General features: G+C 35.9%; 1 protein-coding gene across 1 annotated transcript in view; it reads right to left on the bottom strand.

The window, feature by feature from the left end:
* Positions 1 to 13,952, bottom strand: part of CFAP299 (cilia and flagella associated protein 299) — a 629,492-nt gene that overhangs the window by 381,223 nt on the left and 234,317 nt on the right. The window contains exon 3 of the mRNA XM_024115347.3: positions 9,649 to 9,739. Within this exon, the coding sequence (XP_023971115.1) occupies positions 9,649 to 9,739 (91 nt within the window). The remainder of the gene's footprint in view (positions 1 to 9,648; positions 9,740 to 13,952) is intronic.

Raw genomic sequence — 13,952 nt, 5'->3', positions numbered from 1 at the left:
TGATTTCCTCTTTTATAGCTGTTAGCGGTTGCCTTATGTATTGAGGTGCTCCTATGTTGGGTGGATATATATTTATAATTGTTATATCTTCTTCTTGGATTGATCCCTTGATCATTATGTAGTGTCCTTCCTTGTCTCCTGTAACATTCTTTATTTTAGAGTCTATTTTATCTGATATGAGTATTGCTACTTCAGTTTTCTTTTGCTTTCCATTTGCATGGAATATCTTTTTCCATCCCCTCACTTTTGGTCTCTGTGTCCCTAGGTCTGAAGTGGGTGTCTCATAGACAGCATATATATGGGTCTTGTTTTTGTATTCATTCAGCGAGTCTGTGTCTTTCGGTTGGAGCATTTATTCCATTCACGTTTAAGGTAATTATTGACATGTATGTTCCTTTTACCATTTTTTAAATTGTTTTGGGTTTGTTTTTGTAGGTCTTTTTCTTCTCTTGTGTTTCCCACTTAGAGAAGATCCATTAGCATTTCTTGTAAAGCTGGTTGGGTGGTGCTGAATTCTCTTAGCTTTTGCTTGTCTCTAAACCTTTTGATTTCTCCATCGAATCTGAATGAGATCCTTGCCGGGTAGAGTAATCTTGGTTGTAGGTTCTTCCCTTTCATCACTTTAAATATGTCATGCTGCTCCCTTCTGGCTTTTGGAGTTTCCACTGAGAAATCAGCTGTTAACCTTAAGGGAGTTCCCTTGTATATTATTTGTCATCTTTCTCTTGTTGCTTTCAATAATTTTTCTTTGTCTTTAATTTTCGTCCATTTGATTACTATGTGTCTCAGCATGTTTCTCCTTGGTTTACCCTTCCTGGGATTCTCTGCCCTTCCTAGACTTGGCTGGCTATTTCCTGTCCCATGTTAGGGAAATTTTCGACTATAATCTCTTCACATATTCTCTCAGGTCCTTTCTCTCTCTCTTCTCCTTCTGGGACCCCTATAATGTGAAGGTTGTTGTGTTTAATGTTGTCCCAGAGGTCTCTTAGGCTGTCTTCATTTCTTTTCATTCTTTTTTCTTTATTCTTTTTTCCGAGGTCCTGGATCATCTTCACTATCATTATTCTGAATTATTTTTCTGGAAGGTTGCCTATCTCCACTTCATTTAGTTGTTTTTCTGGGGTTTTATCTTGTTCCTTCATCTGGGACATAGCCTTCTGCCTTTTCATCTGGTCTATCTTTCTGTGAATGTGGTTTTTTTCCCACAGGCTGCAGGTTTGTAGTTCTTCTTGCTTCTGCTGTCTGCCCTCTGGTGGATAAGGCTATCTAAGAGGCTTGAGCAAGTTTCGTGATGGGAGGGACTGGTCCACATTATTTATTAAATACTTGTCATGTATCATGAAGTGTGCCAAGTGTTTAACCTTTATTTTCTTTTCAATACTCAATCAGTATCAAGATGAGGGTACCCTTTTAATCTCTACATTACAGAGCAGGACATTGTGGTTTAGGGAAAACTAGCATAGCCCTTTAGAAATTTGTAATACTGCATAAATAGTAAATCTGGAACTTTAGACTAGTTACTGTCTACTGCAAGTTCTATGCTCTTAGCCACTGAACTACACTAAATCCTCTAAAGCGAGGATCACACTTCTCTTCCCATAAATAAAATTATCATCAGCTGTTTATATGCTCCATTGAATCCCCCAACCGGAAATGCATAAACAGTACTCAAAACTTCCTCTCACCATTTCCTTATCAAATAAACAAAGTTATCTCCTGAATTACACAAATCCATCCTTTCCCACCACTCATTCTGTCATTTCTTTATCCCAGCCTTTTATTATCTATCTGAAATGTTACAGTGGCCTCTCAGTTGATCTCCCTGTCTCATATCTCATCTTCTATCTCTATAGACACATGCCGTTCCTTACATCCTGTCCCCAATGTACTCTTAAAATACACATCGGATCACATGGACCATTTGTCTAAATTCTTTCATGGATAGCCATCATCTTCAGGGCATTACCCACGCTACTGAGCACAGCACAACAGGGCTCTCTGAGCTGGCTGTCGCCCACCACTTCGGCTTTCTTGTCACATCTCCCACATTTATTTGAGACATATTTACAAGGTAGAGTTGACCAGATTTTGTCACCAACCGGGTGCGATAACTGAGGAATAGAAGAGGAACAGAAATTTGATTTAGCTATAGATTAAATATAAGTATCTGAGGTATAGCAATGTGGAGATAAACATTGGCATAGAGTTTAGATCTTCTTCTCCAGCTCTCTATTTAACACCTCAACAACTTCTTTTGTCAAAGACAACTCAAACTCAGTATGTCCAAAATCAGACCCATGATCTCTGTACCTCATTCCCCTATCTTTCACTGCCCCACGTCTCAAAGCGTAGCAGCACCTTCTATCCAGCTGTGAAGGCCAATTAGCCATGGCCACTCCCTTTGCCTCAGCCCCCTCCTTAGCCATATCCTAACTGTCACCAATTCCTGCCCAGTTTACCTTCTAAATAACTCTCAAATCTTCTTTATCTTCCCTATCATCTTCCTGGTCCAGGATACCATCTCATCTTCTCTTATCAGATCTTGCAATGCATTTATTGCATTGCAAAAAATAAAGCATCGGCTTTATGCTTTCTATAAATTATTCCCTATATTGATAGCACACTGATCTTTTTTTCTAAAAAACTGATCATATCATCTCTCAACCTACTTAAACGCAATCAGAACTTTTTGTGTTTTCCATTCATAGCGCTTATCACAGTTGCAATTTTGCTTTATCTATATGTTTACTTGATCATACACTTTCTTTTCCAAGCAACTCTAAGCTGTGTAAGGCACTTGCCATCCACTGTATCCCCAGAAGCTCATACAGTGCCTTGCACAGAACCAGTTATCACTGGTTATAAAGAAAAAAGAATGAAAAGTACTTATTTACTAAATAAGTGAATAAATTAATAAATAGATGGACAGCAAAGAGCTAAGCCTCTGTTTTGGTAGCAAGAAGCATACAGTTAGTGAGTTCATGGGTCTGGGTGATTCACCAAGGGAAAATGTGTATAGTGGAAGAGATGCAGGTCAAATGGAGGTATATGGTGGTCAGCCCAAGAAAGAGACTGAGATCAAAATCAGAAGAAAGTTGGAAAACTCTAAGATAATCATGTCATAGACACCAAGATAGGAGAGAAAAAAAAGATTAATCAACTATATAAAAAACTCAGAGCAGTTTAGAAAGAAATTGGAAACTGTTGTCTCGGAAGAACTCATTTTACCTCTTCACTCTGTTGTCTATCTAGTCTTTTCTTTATACAATCATCACATCTTGACCTCAAATATTTTCCTTAGTCTCTATCATGAACATGAAATGCTCTCAGGATGTAACATCTTCATTCAAGCATCCTCTGTAACTCAACCATTTCTATTAAGACATTTCTGGAAATTATTTTTAAAAAAATTATCTTTAATCTCACTCTCATTTAAATATTTAATTATTTAACATTTCCACTGATTTTTCTGAGAAAATGCATTTTGCACTATCTCATATGTTCACACAATGTGTTCAGTTCTCTGTGAATTTTTTATGTCCACTGCATCACTATGATTTGCCTCTGATCTGAGTTTCTGGATATCTAGAACCAGACCTGTTTAATGTGCTTTTCCAAGCACTTGTTATAAACATACACTTAATAAATGGCTCATTGTGGTGGCGGTGTTAAACACTTCATAGCATGAGCAATCAGAAAACTACACTTTCCCAGGAAACAATAAATCTGCTTACCAATGAGAAGAAAATGGTTAGTCATTTTAGTCTTTTAAAAAGTTTTAAATCTGAAATACATGAGTCATGAGGTAGAAATGTTTTCTTACATGAATAGCTCACATTTAAAATAAAATTAAATAGTTATATTACTAGGAAAAAATAGCTATTGTAGCTGTCATTTGAAGTACTACACAATTAATCCTTTTGAACATTTTTGTACATGAATTACACATAAGGCTCAATGTTTTGTCTAAACAAAATGCATGGAGCATCACAGTAATTTAAAACAGTATTTTGGAAAAGATGTAAAAAAAGAAATGTGTGCTTATACATACATATATATATGCTTATATATGTGTGTATATATGTATAAATATACATATTCATATATTATACATACACATTATTTTGTATACATTATATACAAAATTCAGAGGCAATCATGAAATAATACTAATTCTTGAATTAAATTGAGTTACCTCTGGCTTACTACAAGCTTCTTAAAAAAGGGACTTATCTAAACAATATCTATATGTAGAACATCTGACCCACTGAGCCACTGAAAGCTTTAAAGGAAGTACATTTTCAAGAATTTTTATTCTTTAAATAGCAGCTATATAAATTGCTAATTTTCATAAAACCCTATTCTCTCCCAGGGCATAGCCCAAGACTACACACCCAAGCAGCAGCTTTGTGGGAATGGTATAAATGTATATAATAAGCAAATAATCCTATAACTTGCACATTGAAAATATTAGGGTGGAGGCCCCTGGAGATGGGGGGACAGAGAGGAGTGCTGTTTTCCTAAGCTCCAGGCTCTATAGCAGAGTAAATTCAAAGCCTAAGTGGAGAAAACTAATAAATCACATTTGCAATTAGTTGACCAGAGGGAGAAAGAGGACACTCAGAACAAGATCCAATTACACTAAATAGCATTTGAAACTTGGGATCACCAAACTTAAAAATAAAATAAAAAGTTATGAGTGTGGGAAAGTAAATCTAATCTTCTTCTAACTTCCTAGCTACACTTAAAGAAAATTACCTAGGAAAATTGCTATGAAATTAGCCTTCAAACCTTATTAGGTCATGCAGGTCAAGTCAACTACGTCAGTTCTAAAACTCTAACATAATTTTTTCTAGTATGTACTTTCAATAAGATGAAACAAAAAGAGTAGCAAATGTGCCTCTGGGTTGAAGTTCTCCATTTATTTTGACCCTACACATTATGTAGAGAAATCTCAATGCTCAGGAAATAGTCATTTCCCTCAGAGAGTTCAGACCTCATAAAATTCACATGTAATTTCTGCTGACAGTAAATTAATATAGATTCAAATCTCATGAATATTGTATATTTTATAGGACTACTTTTTAAAAAGCATATCCAGTTAGTAAATGGTTTTTAAAGTAAGCCCATGATCCTAATAATTAGATCTTTCTAAAATATGTTGTATTCTGTTGCAAATTGTTTGCTCTAAAACTATTTGGAGTCTTCATTAAGACAAGACTAGGATATAGAAAATTAAGCCTTAAATGTCACCCTTGATACAATGATATGTAGTCTGCTGATTATAATAGTATCACAAATTCAAAGGCCCAAATAAATGACCATATGTTATTTTCCAAGTCAGCAAGCAAGCTATGAATCTAAAAAAGACGACTGTTTCCAAATCAATGACAACCTACCCAACATTAAATGACTCAAAAAAAGTTAAATTTACGATATTTTCTATGGGGAAAAAAACCATAGCGATGTAACTAAAGGTCATTTGGAGCAGCAATGTAGAAAAAAATAGATAAATTCACAGCAGAGCTATCTCATCTTCCCAAATCTAAATCCACCAACCTATTTGGCAGATGTGCCTATATATTCTTTCTTCCCTCCTGCTAGTGGCTTCTGCCCCTCTCAGAGACATACTCTTTCCTGGTGCTCTGAATCCCAGCAAAGATCCCCTTTGTCCACTGTGCCATCAATATCCCCCTCTCTAATGGGTCATTCCCGTTAACATAAACTTGGTTAGTATTATCCATCTTAAAACAAACTTCCTAGACCCCCAGCCCTGTACCAGCTGTCATTCAAGGTCTATGTTAGACTTCACTGCAAAAATCCTCAAAAAAAGTTGACCTCCTTATCTTCACTTACACACTTTCTTCTTTGCAATACATACTCCAGCGAGACATTTAACCACAGCCCTCCACTGAAACAGCCCTCATCAACATACTCAATGATATTTACCTAGCCAAAAACAATAGCAAACTTTTCATCATTTGTATGTCCCCCCCCGCAAAGATATGTTGAGATCTTTACACTTGGTACCTGTGAAAATAACCTTAGTTGGAAATAGACTCTTTGTAGGTGTAATGGAATTAATATTAAGTCATATTCAACCAGAGGAGGGGGTGCTAATCCAATGACTGATGTCTTTATAAGAAAAGAAGACAGAGACACAGATACATAAGGAGAATGTCATGTGATGATGGAGGCAGAGGTTAGAGTGATGTGTCTACAAACCAAAGAACACCAATGACTCTCAGACACACCAGAAGCTAAGGGAAAGGCAAGGAATAGAGTCTCCCCTAGATGCTTCAGAATGGTTCTGCTGACACCTTGATTTCAGACTTCTGGCCTCCAGAAGAACTGTGAGAGAACAAATTTCTGTTGTTTCAAGCCACTCAGTTTGTGATAACTTGTTATGGCAGCCATGAGAAACTAATAGATCATCTTATTTAACCTCTCAGCAGCATTTGACATGGTGAGCATTCCTGCCTTTGAAATTTTTTCTTTTCCCATGTCTATAGCATGGCTCTCACCTGATTGTTCTCCTACCTGTTACTTCTCAGGTTCCTTAGCTAGTTCTTTCACACATTTCAGATTTCTAAATGTTGGAGTGCCCTAAAAATCTGTCATAGAACCTCACTCTTTCTACCCACACTCTCTGCCTGGTAAACTTCTGCAAGCCCATGACTTTTACATACCATTTAGATGTTGATAGCTTTCAGATTTATATCCTAGCCAAAACTTCTCCCAAGTTCCAAACCAAAATATGTAAATAACCAATCAACTTCTCCACTTGGATATTTAATAGGCATCACAAAATTAATATAGCCAAAACAGAGCTATTTCATTATTGATTCCTGAAATAAGTTTCCCTGTCACAGTAAGTGCCACCATCATCCCCACCTGTTCAAACTAAAATCCTAGAAGTCATCCTAATTTCCTCTTTTTAATATTCCACATCCAATCCATCAGTGAGTCCTGTCTGCTTTGCCTCCAAAACATAGACACAATTCAGTAACTTCCCTCCATCTCAACTACAACCATGCTGTTTTGAGAGTTTCATCTCTTGCTGGTTGATTACAAGAGCTCCCTAACTTATCTCCTTGCTTCTGGCTGTAGACTTCTTCACCACATTCTTCTACCCCACACAGCAACAATGAGATCAATCTTTCTAAAGTGTAAACCAGATCGGGTCACTTCTCTGCTAAACATCATCTGTCCATCAACTTTCTATCACAATAATAAAAGAATAAATATAAAAATTAAAAAATAATAAAATCAAAATTCCTTAAAACCTACATGATCTGGCTGCTGACCTCCTCTCTGATCTCATCTGTCTTTCTAATTCCCTTCAATAGCTGCCTTCCAGCCATTCTGGTCTTCTTACGGTCTCTTGAATATGCCATGATTGCTGTTATCTCAGGAGATTTTAATACATGTTCCTTCTTCTTGGGATATCTCTCCCTCTCAAATATTTATCTCTTTGGGGTATCTCACCCTTCAAATTCCATGGCTATCTTCCTCATTTCATTCAAGTCTCAACAGATGTCACCTCCTTAAAGTAATTTTTCCTGTATACAGTAGATAAAGCAACCAACCACTGTCTATTCAATCTCTCTATATTCCATATTCTAATTCTATGTTCTTCATAGCACCTATCCAGAGCTGAAATTAATTGTTCCATTTTTATTTTGTTTGCTAACTTTTTATCTCCCTCTCTAAAATATAAACACTTTAAGGTCATAGATTCTGCAGTGCCCCAGTGTCCCAGAGACTAAAACAGTTCCAGGCTTGAGCAGGTAAACAAGAAATATATGTTGAGTGATTGGAAAATGGACGGGAGTTGGCCAAGAAAATACACAGGTGTATCATTTAGGGGGCTGTTAGAGTAATATATTTAAGATATGATGGGTGTTTGAATCTAAATAAATGATATTTGAGATGGTGAAAAGTGAAGCGATTTGACACATTTAGAAGAACTTAGTGGCTCATTCAACATGGGTGAAAGAGAATAAAGAGTTTATTATGGGACTTCCCCGGCCGTCCAGTGGTTAAGACTTCACCTCCAATGCAGGGGGTGAAGGTTCGATCCCTGGTCAGGGAGCTAGATCCCACGTGCCTCGTGGCCAGAAAACCAAAACATAGAAAACAGAAGCAATATTGTAACAAATTCAATAATGACTTTAAAAAAAGAAAGTTTATTATAACTGACATACTTCCGATCTGGGTAAATGAGTGGATGATGCCATCATTCATTGTTAAAAGAAATACCAATAGGATAGAAAGGATAAAAAGACCTTTTTGAGAGGAAGTACACCATTGCAGTAAAAAAAACATGGGCCTAGCATCTCTAACGCTGTTTCTGTTTGTTGATGCTACTGTTTAACCATGGGCCTTTTTTTTTTCAACCCTAAGAGACCTTATTTCTATCCTTCTTATGAATGGAATTTGTTCTTGTCAATTTTTTTTTCTTTTAAATGTGCATGTTCCCAAATAACAACAGATCCTTTTTCAGTTCTTATCCTGCTTGATCACTGATGATCGTTTGTTCCTTCTTCAAAGTCCTTACCACGGATTCCTATGTCACCACATTTTTCTGCCTTTCTTCCTACTTTTCTAGCTGCTCCTTCTATTAATGATCAGATAAATTCCAAACTTTTCTGTTGTGATTGACAAAGTCCTCTAAGTCTAGTCCCCACGCATATTTCCAACCTCACTCAGCCCACTTCCACCAAGAAACTTTCCCTGCTTTCAAGTCCAGGATCATTCTATACAATTCTCTAACAAAGGCATGATTTTTTTTTTTCTTTCTGAAGAACACTGAGGACTTTATCTGCATGTGAAATTTTCAAGGTACATGATAGTGAGAAAAATGCCAACTTTTTTATTGAGAAAACTTTGGTAAAAATAGACATCCTTATAACATATTTTTCTGTTGCTCTAAATTTTTCATTGTACTACTTCTGATTATTTTTCTGTAATTCATTATTACAGTTTCAGCATGAATATTTGCCTATTTTTATCCTTAACTTGGAACATTTTGAGACTTACAGAAGACTGTTAACACCAATATTATATTAGCAAAGCATGAAAGCAAATATTCCAAATAATGTTAGCAATTTTAAATATTTGATCTAGCACATATTTTAATAAAGCAAGAGCATGCTCTCCTTGTATGATTCGAAATCATATCTCTCCATTATGTGGTTTCTATCACACCTCCTCACATAGGACGACTATAGGGCAGACTCTACCTTCTATAGGTAGCACGAATCAGGTAGATGGGGGAAAACCTTGGGGATGAGTGGATGACATGATTTGGAGAAGTGTAGTAGGAGCTTGGGTTGAAAAGAAGCATGATGTTTCAACATAGGAGTAGCGCAGAGTTGGAGATGACAAATACAGACATTTTCTCCACAACAAATACATAGAATACTACTAATATTTTTTACCATTTGGCTACTTCTACAGATGTAAATTGGAATAAATTTTTTTCTACATATATTCTTATAATATATAAATAATAAAGAGCTATATTACATCCCTCATGAATTACCTTTCAGAGACAGTAGTAAAAGTTATATTATTAACTATATATTATATACTATCTGTGCCTTTAAGGTATACATTTTTAGCCTTTGAATGAAATGTACTCACGCTCACTCTTCCACTGCGATTGTCTTCTTCTCTCACTGCCAGAGCTTTCAGAAAATTATCATGCAGGTCTTTACCAGCACTTGTTAATGTCCTATAAAAAGCATGTCTTCAGTTACAATATATTAGATAAACAAATATGTTGAAAATACTCTGGGTTCAAAAAACAATGCGTCTTTATTCCAAGTGACAATCCCTTTAACACTAAAACTATATATACACATTATACAAAATCATTATAAACCATACACAATTATTATAATCTATTAGGTTCTTCAATTTAATTTCAAACAGTTATACAGTCTTTATTTACAAATAATTGGAATCAAGTTTATAAATAATATCAATACTCACACCAGACACAGTTAATTCCATTTATGTGCCATTTTATTCTTTTTATCAAGCCATGAAAATTCAATATATTTATTCCCCTCACTACAAACAATAATTTTAAATTGCCTGTAATTTAAGTACAATTTATTAATTTAATATAAGAAAACTAAAATATTAGCCACTTAAGCCAATTCAGTTACTGGAACAGAGCACTGTTTTAGTTTTATGAGTGGAGGTAATCAAGGCAAGACAGGAAACTAGGTTATCTTTGCCAGATAAAAGAAAGCATTAAGAATTCAAGAGAGAAATGACTTTCTCTGGAAATAAATTTTAAAGAAAATTTATCACAGGGATCTTGATCAAGCAACACTGAACCACAAAATAAAGAGTGAGTTCAAGAGTGATTTGCGAAATAATAAGCATTTATTTATTTAGCAATTTTCTATATAGTCAACAAACATTTCTATTTCATGTCTATTATGTAGCAGGAACTGTACTAGGGACAAAGATGAATGAGACATAATTCCTGCTTTCAAATTGCCTGTGGTCTCATGGAGGTGAACAGATATAGGAACATTATAATATCATACCATGTGATAAGTGTAATAATAGAGATATGGACGGATATTGAATCATAAGAGAAATATCCTACCTATTCAAGGAAAAGTCACTTAATTTTTTTTTTCACACACACACTGTATTTTATTTTTCCAAGAGATAAATAAGTCACTTAATCTTAAGTTTTAAAGCCATCATTGAACTAAATGTTAAAAGATGAGACAGCATTAGCCAGTTTGGGGGTGAGCGCGGTGCGAGAGGGAAAGAGTTATGAGTAACTTCAAAGGAATTAAAGAACAGAGATGAAAAACTGCCAGGTGCCCTTGGGTAACTGCAAAACAGTCAGAAAATAAGCACAGGAAGTGAAGGAGAAACCATACAATATTAATAAAAGCTAACATTTTTACAGACATACTGTTGTAAATATTTAGTTAAGGCCACTCAGCTAATCAGAGCAGACCTGTTTTCAGACTCAGGTAGTCTGGTTCTAAAACTCATTCTCATAACCACTAGGCCATGCTGCCTTTCCAGGAAGGCCTTGTATGCTACATTAAGGAACTTGAGCCTTATTTTCTAGGAGATGTTGAACAACAAGGGTCGTATGCGAGGAAATAAGATGGTCAATTTTGTGTTTCAGTAATAGTATCCAGGCATTGTGATAAACATAGCCTGGAGGAGAGCCACACTGGAAAGATTAATTAGGGGGCTTTAGTAAGAGCTGATGAAGACCTGAGTTAAAGCAGTGGTGGTAAGAATAAGAGGGGATAGATTAAGGAAATATTTAGGAGGGAAATAGACCTGGTGATTTCTTTTTGTGAAGAGTTAAAGAGAGATTACTACCAGGTTTCTTTAAATCAATATAGGCATGTACAATATGTAATCTACTGATTATTTTGTTGAACTATAAATTCAACTCATTTAGTTGATCACAGCTTGTCAGCTTTTCCTTTTCTAGTTTTATGTGCCTTGGCTTATAGTATCAATATCAACTAATAATCAAAATATCTAAATATACATAAACTACACATTGGTACCAATGCAGAGAATCAGATAGTTGAGAAATTTCTCAATTTACTGTTCTATTCGAAAGTGAGTCTTCCATATTATAATACACCTATGCACTGCTCTGACATTAAATCTCCAAAATATCAAATTTATTTTGTCAGAAGCTTGCCCAGAAAACATGTATTGGTTCTCCATTGCTCACAGGTTAATCTTTTCATCACTGGTCAGTTTCCACCTAATTTCCTGCTTATGGTCTATATTTAAAACCAGAACGAGTTAGGAATTCTTTGTGAAGTTTGAACAGAGAATTAGTTTTACAAGTGTATCAATCAGGACTGGTTAGGTTATGCTATAGTAACAAGTGGCCCAAATGTCTGTGGTTTATAATTACAAAGGATTATTTCTCAATAATGCTATGCATCAATAGCAGATTGATTGTGGCTCTTCATCTTGAAGGGATGAACTGGAAGGCTCATGAAATAGCCTCTATCTGAAACATCTTTGGTTATTTTGTAGAGGGAACATGATCACACGCTGGCTCTTAGAGCATCTGCTTGTAAGAGACTCATGTCACGTCCACTCACATTTGATTGGCCAAAGCAAGTGCCATGCCTGAAATCAATGGGATGGAAAAGTAAAATCCTGCCCAGGGAAGAGTAGCAAATATCTGTAAACAGTATCCTATGTACCCCTTGCTTCTATAGCATAACCAAACAAAGGCTGAGAGTAGATAGCTCAGTAAACAAGAGCAATAAAGAAAACAATTTCTGAGCAAAATTTAAAGGTATACAAAATGTGTTAAATAATGTGGTTCATTGCAATTTAACCAAATAAAGATGCTTTTAGAAATTAAGATCACTAATCTTAGCTCCAAAGCAGAATATTTTCCCACAGACCCACAAAACTTCTAAAAATTATGGTTGAAGGAATGAAATAGACTTTGGTATGTGGTCTTCTGTGATAGTCATAGACACCTGTTGGTTTTGCCTCCTTGACATCCCTTCCCACTTTTGATAACAGAACCTAATTTTTATTTGGAAAATGGTCCCTCTCACATTCTACGCTTTGGTAACACAGTCATTTAAGGTGCCCACTCACTCACAACTCTTACCTCCCAAACCCCAGCGAATGAATATACCTCAAGCTTAACCAATATCACTTAACCTCAAGAGAATGTACATCATAAACAGAGAGACACAGAGAAAAGCAACTGGAATTGTAGTGATTGTCCTTAATTCCTACTACATAACCTCATCATTCAACTTTTTCTTCAAATCTATGATAACCAGTGCTCCTCCAATAAATCTCCTTTTTTATTTAGTTCATTAGAATTGGTTTCTATTGCTCACAACCAAAACCTATAGTTGACATGATGGCTATCTAGTTAAGATACTGCAGAGCTCCTAAAGGTTTCCATATAGTAAGTCTACTCCCCACTCCTCCCACCTCCCCAAATACACCTTACTTTGCTATAAATCTTTAGAACATTACAGATAAGTTAAAGTCCAATTTGATCACCAACCCCAGCCTCAAAACACCAAAGGTAACCATCATTATCATTTCTGCATGCATCCTTCAAGGTTATTGTCTATTGTTTATGTATATACTTGTGTACCCATAAAAGCATATATAGTATCATTTGGTGAGTTGTCCATTTTATAACATATTTTTCAACTTACTGTTTTGTTGCATTGTTGTTATTGTTCCTGGGAGTAGATGTTTATGAGAGTGACAAGGAAGATCAAAATTATTCCCAAGTTTATCAGACATGAAAAGTCAGAAGAATAGATTTCTAGGTACCATTCACTAGCAGGGAAGGAACTCCTAATATTCTGCCAGGCCTAGCTCACTTGCAAACAGCTGAGGTTTTTAGCAGGTATCTGGGCAGGGCAGGAAAAGGAAATAATTGCAGTAGAATTTTTGCTGTCCCTGGACACTTACTTTGACCCACACTGTTTTCCCTTTTTCCATAAGAATAAAACCCCAGTTTTCACCTGAGCATGTAGCTTCCTGGAATAAAGACTACATTTTCTAGGCTTTTTGCAGCTATTTATGCCCATATGACTCATTTTTGCACAATGGTATCCAAGTGAAAATTACATACAACTTCTGTACTTAAAGGAGGTGGGTGCCATTTTGCCTGTAGCTGGAATGCCATATAATGACTGTTGCTCCAGCTGCCATCTTGACTGAAGTGGGAGGCCACTGTTATGGAGAAACAAGAGAAAGAAGGAGAGTCCCTCACACCCTGGAGGACCAACCCAGCCTTGATTGACACCACCTGGACATCTGGAATATGAGAGTAAAAAGGGTTTATATTTGGTTTCAGCCACTGTCATTTTGGGTTTTTCTATTATTTTTAACTAAACGTAATCTAAACAGATACATTCACCATATGAAATTGCCCACCC

Source organism: Physeter macrocephalus, chromosome 7 (genome assembly GCF_002837175.3).
Source record: "Physeter macrocephalus isolate SW-GA chromosome 7, ASM283717v5, whole genome shotgun sequence".
In the NCBI taxonomy this organism is placed as follows: Eukaryota; Metazoa; Chordata; class Mammalia; order Artiodactyla; family Physeteridae; genus Physeter; species Physeter macrocephalus.
This window is presented reverse-complemented; position numbering and strand designations above follow the sequence as displayed.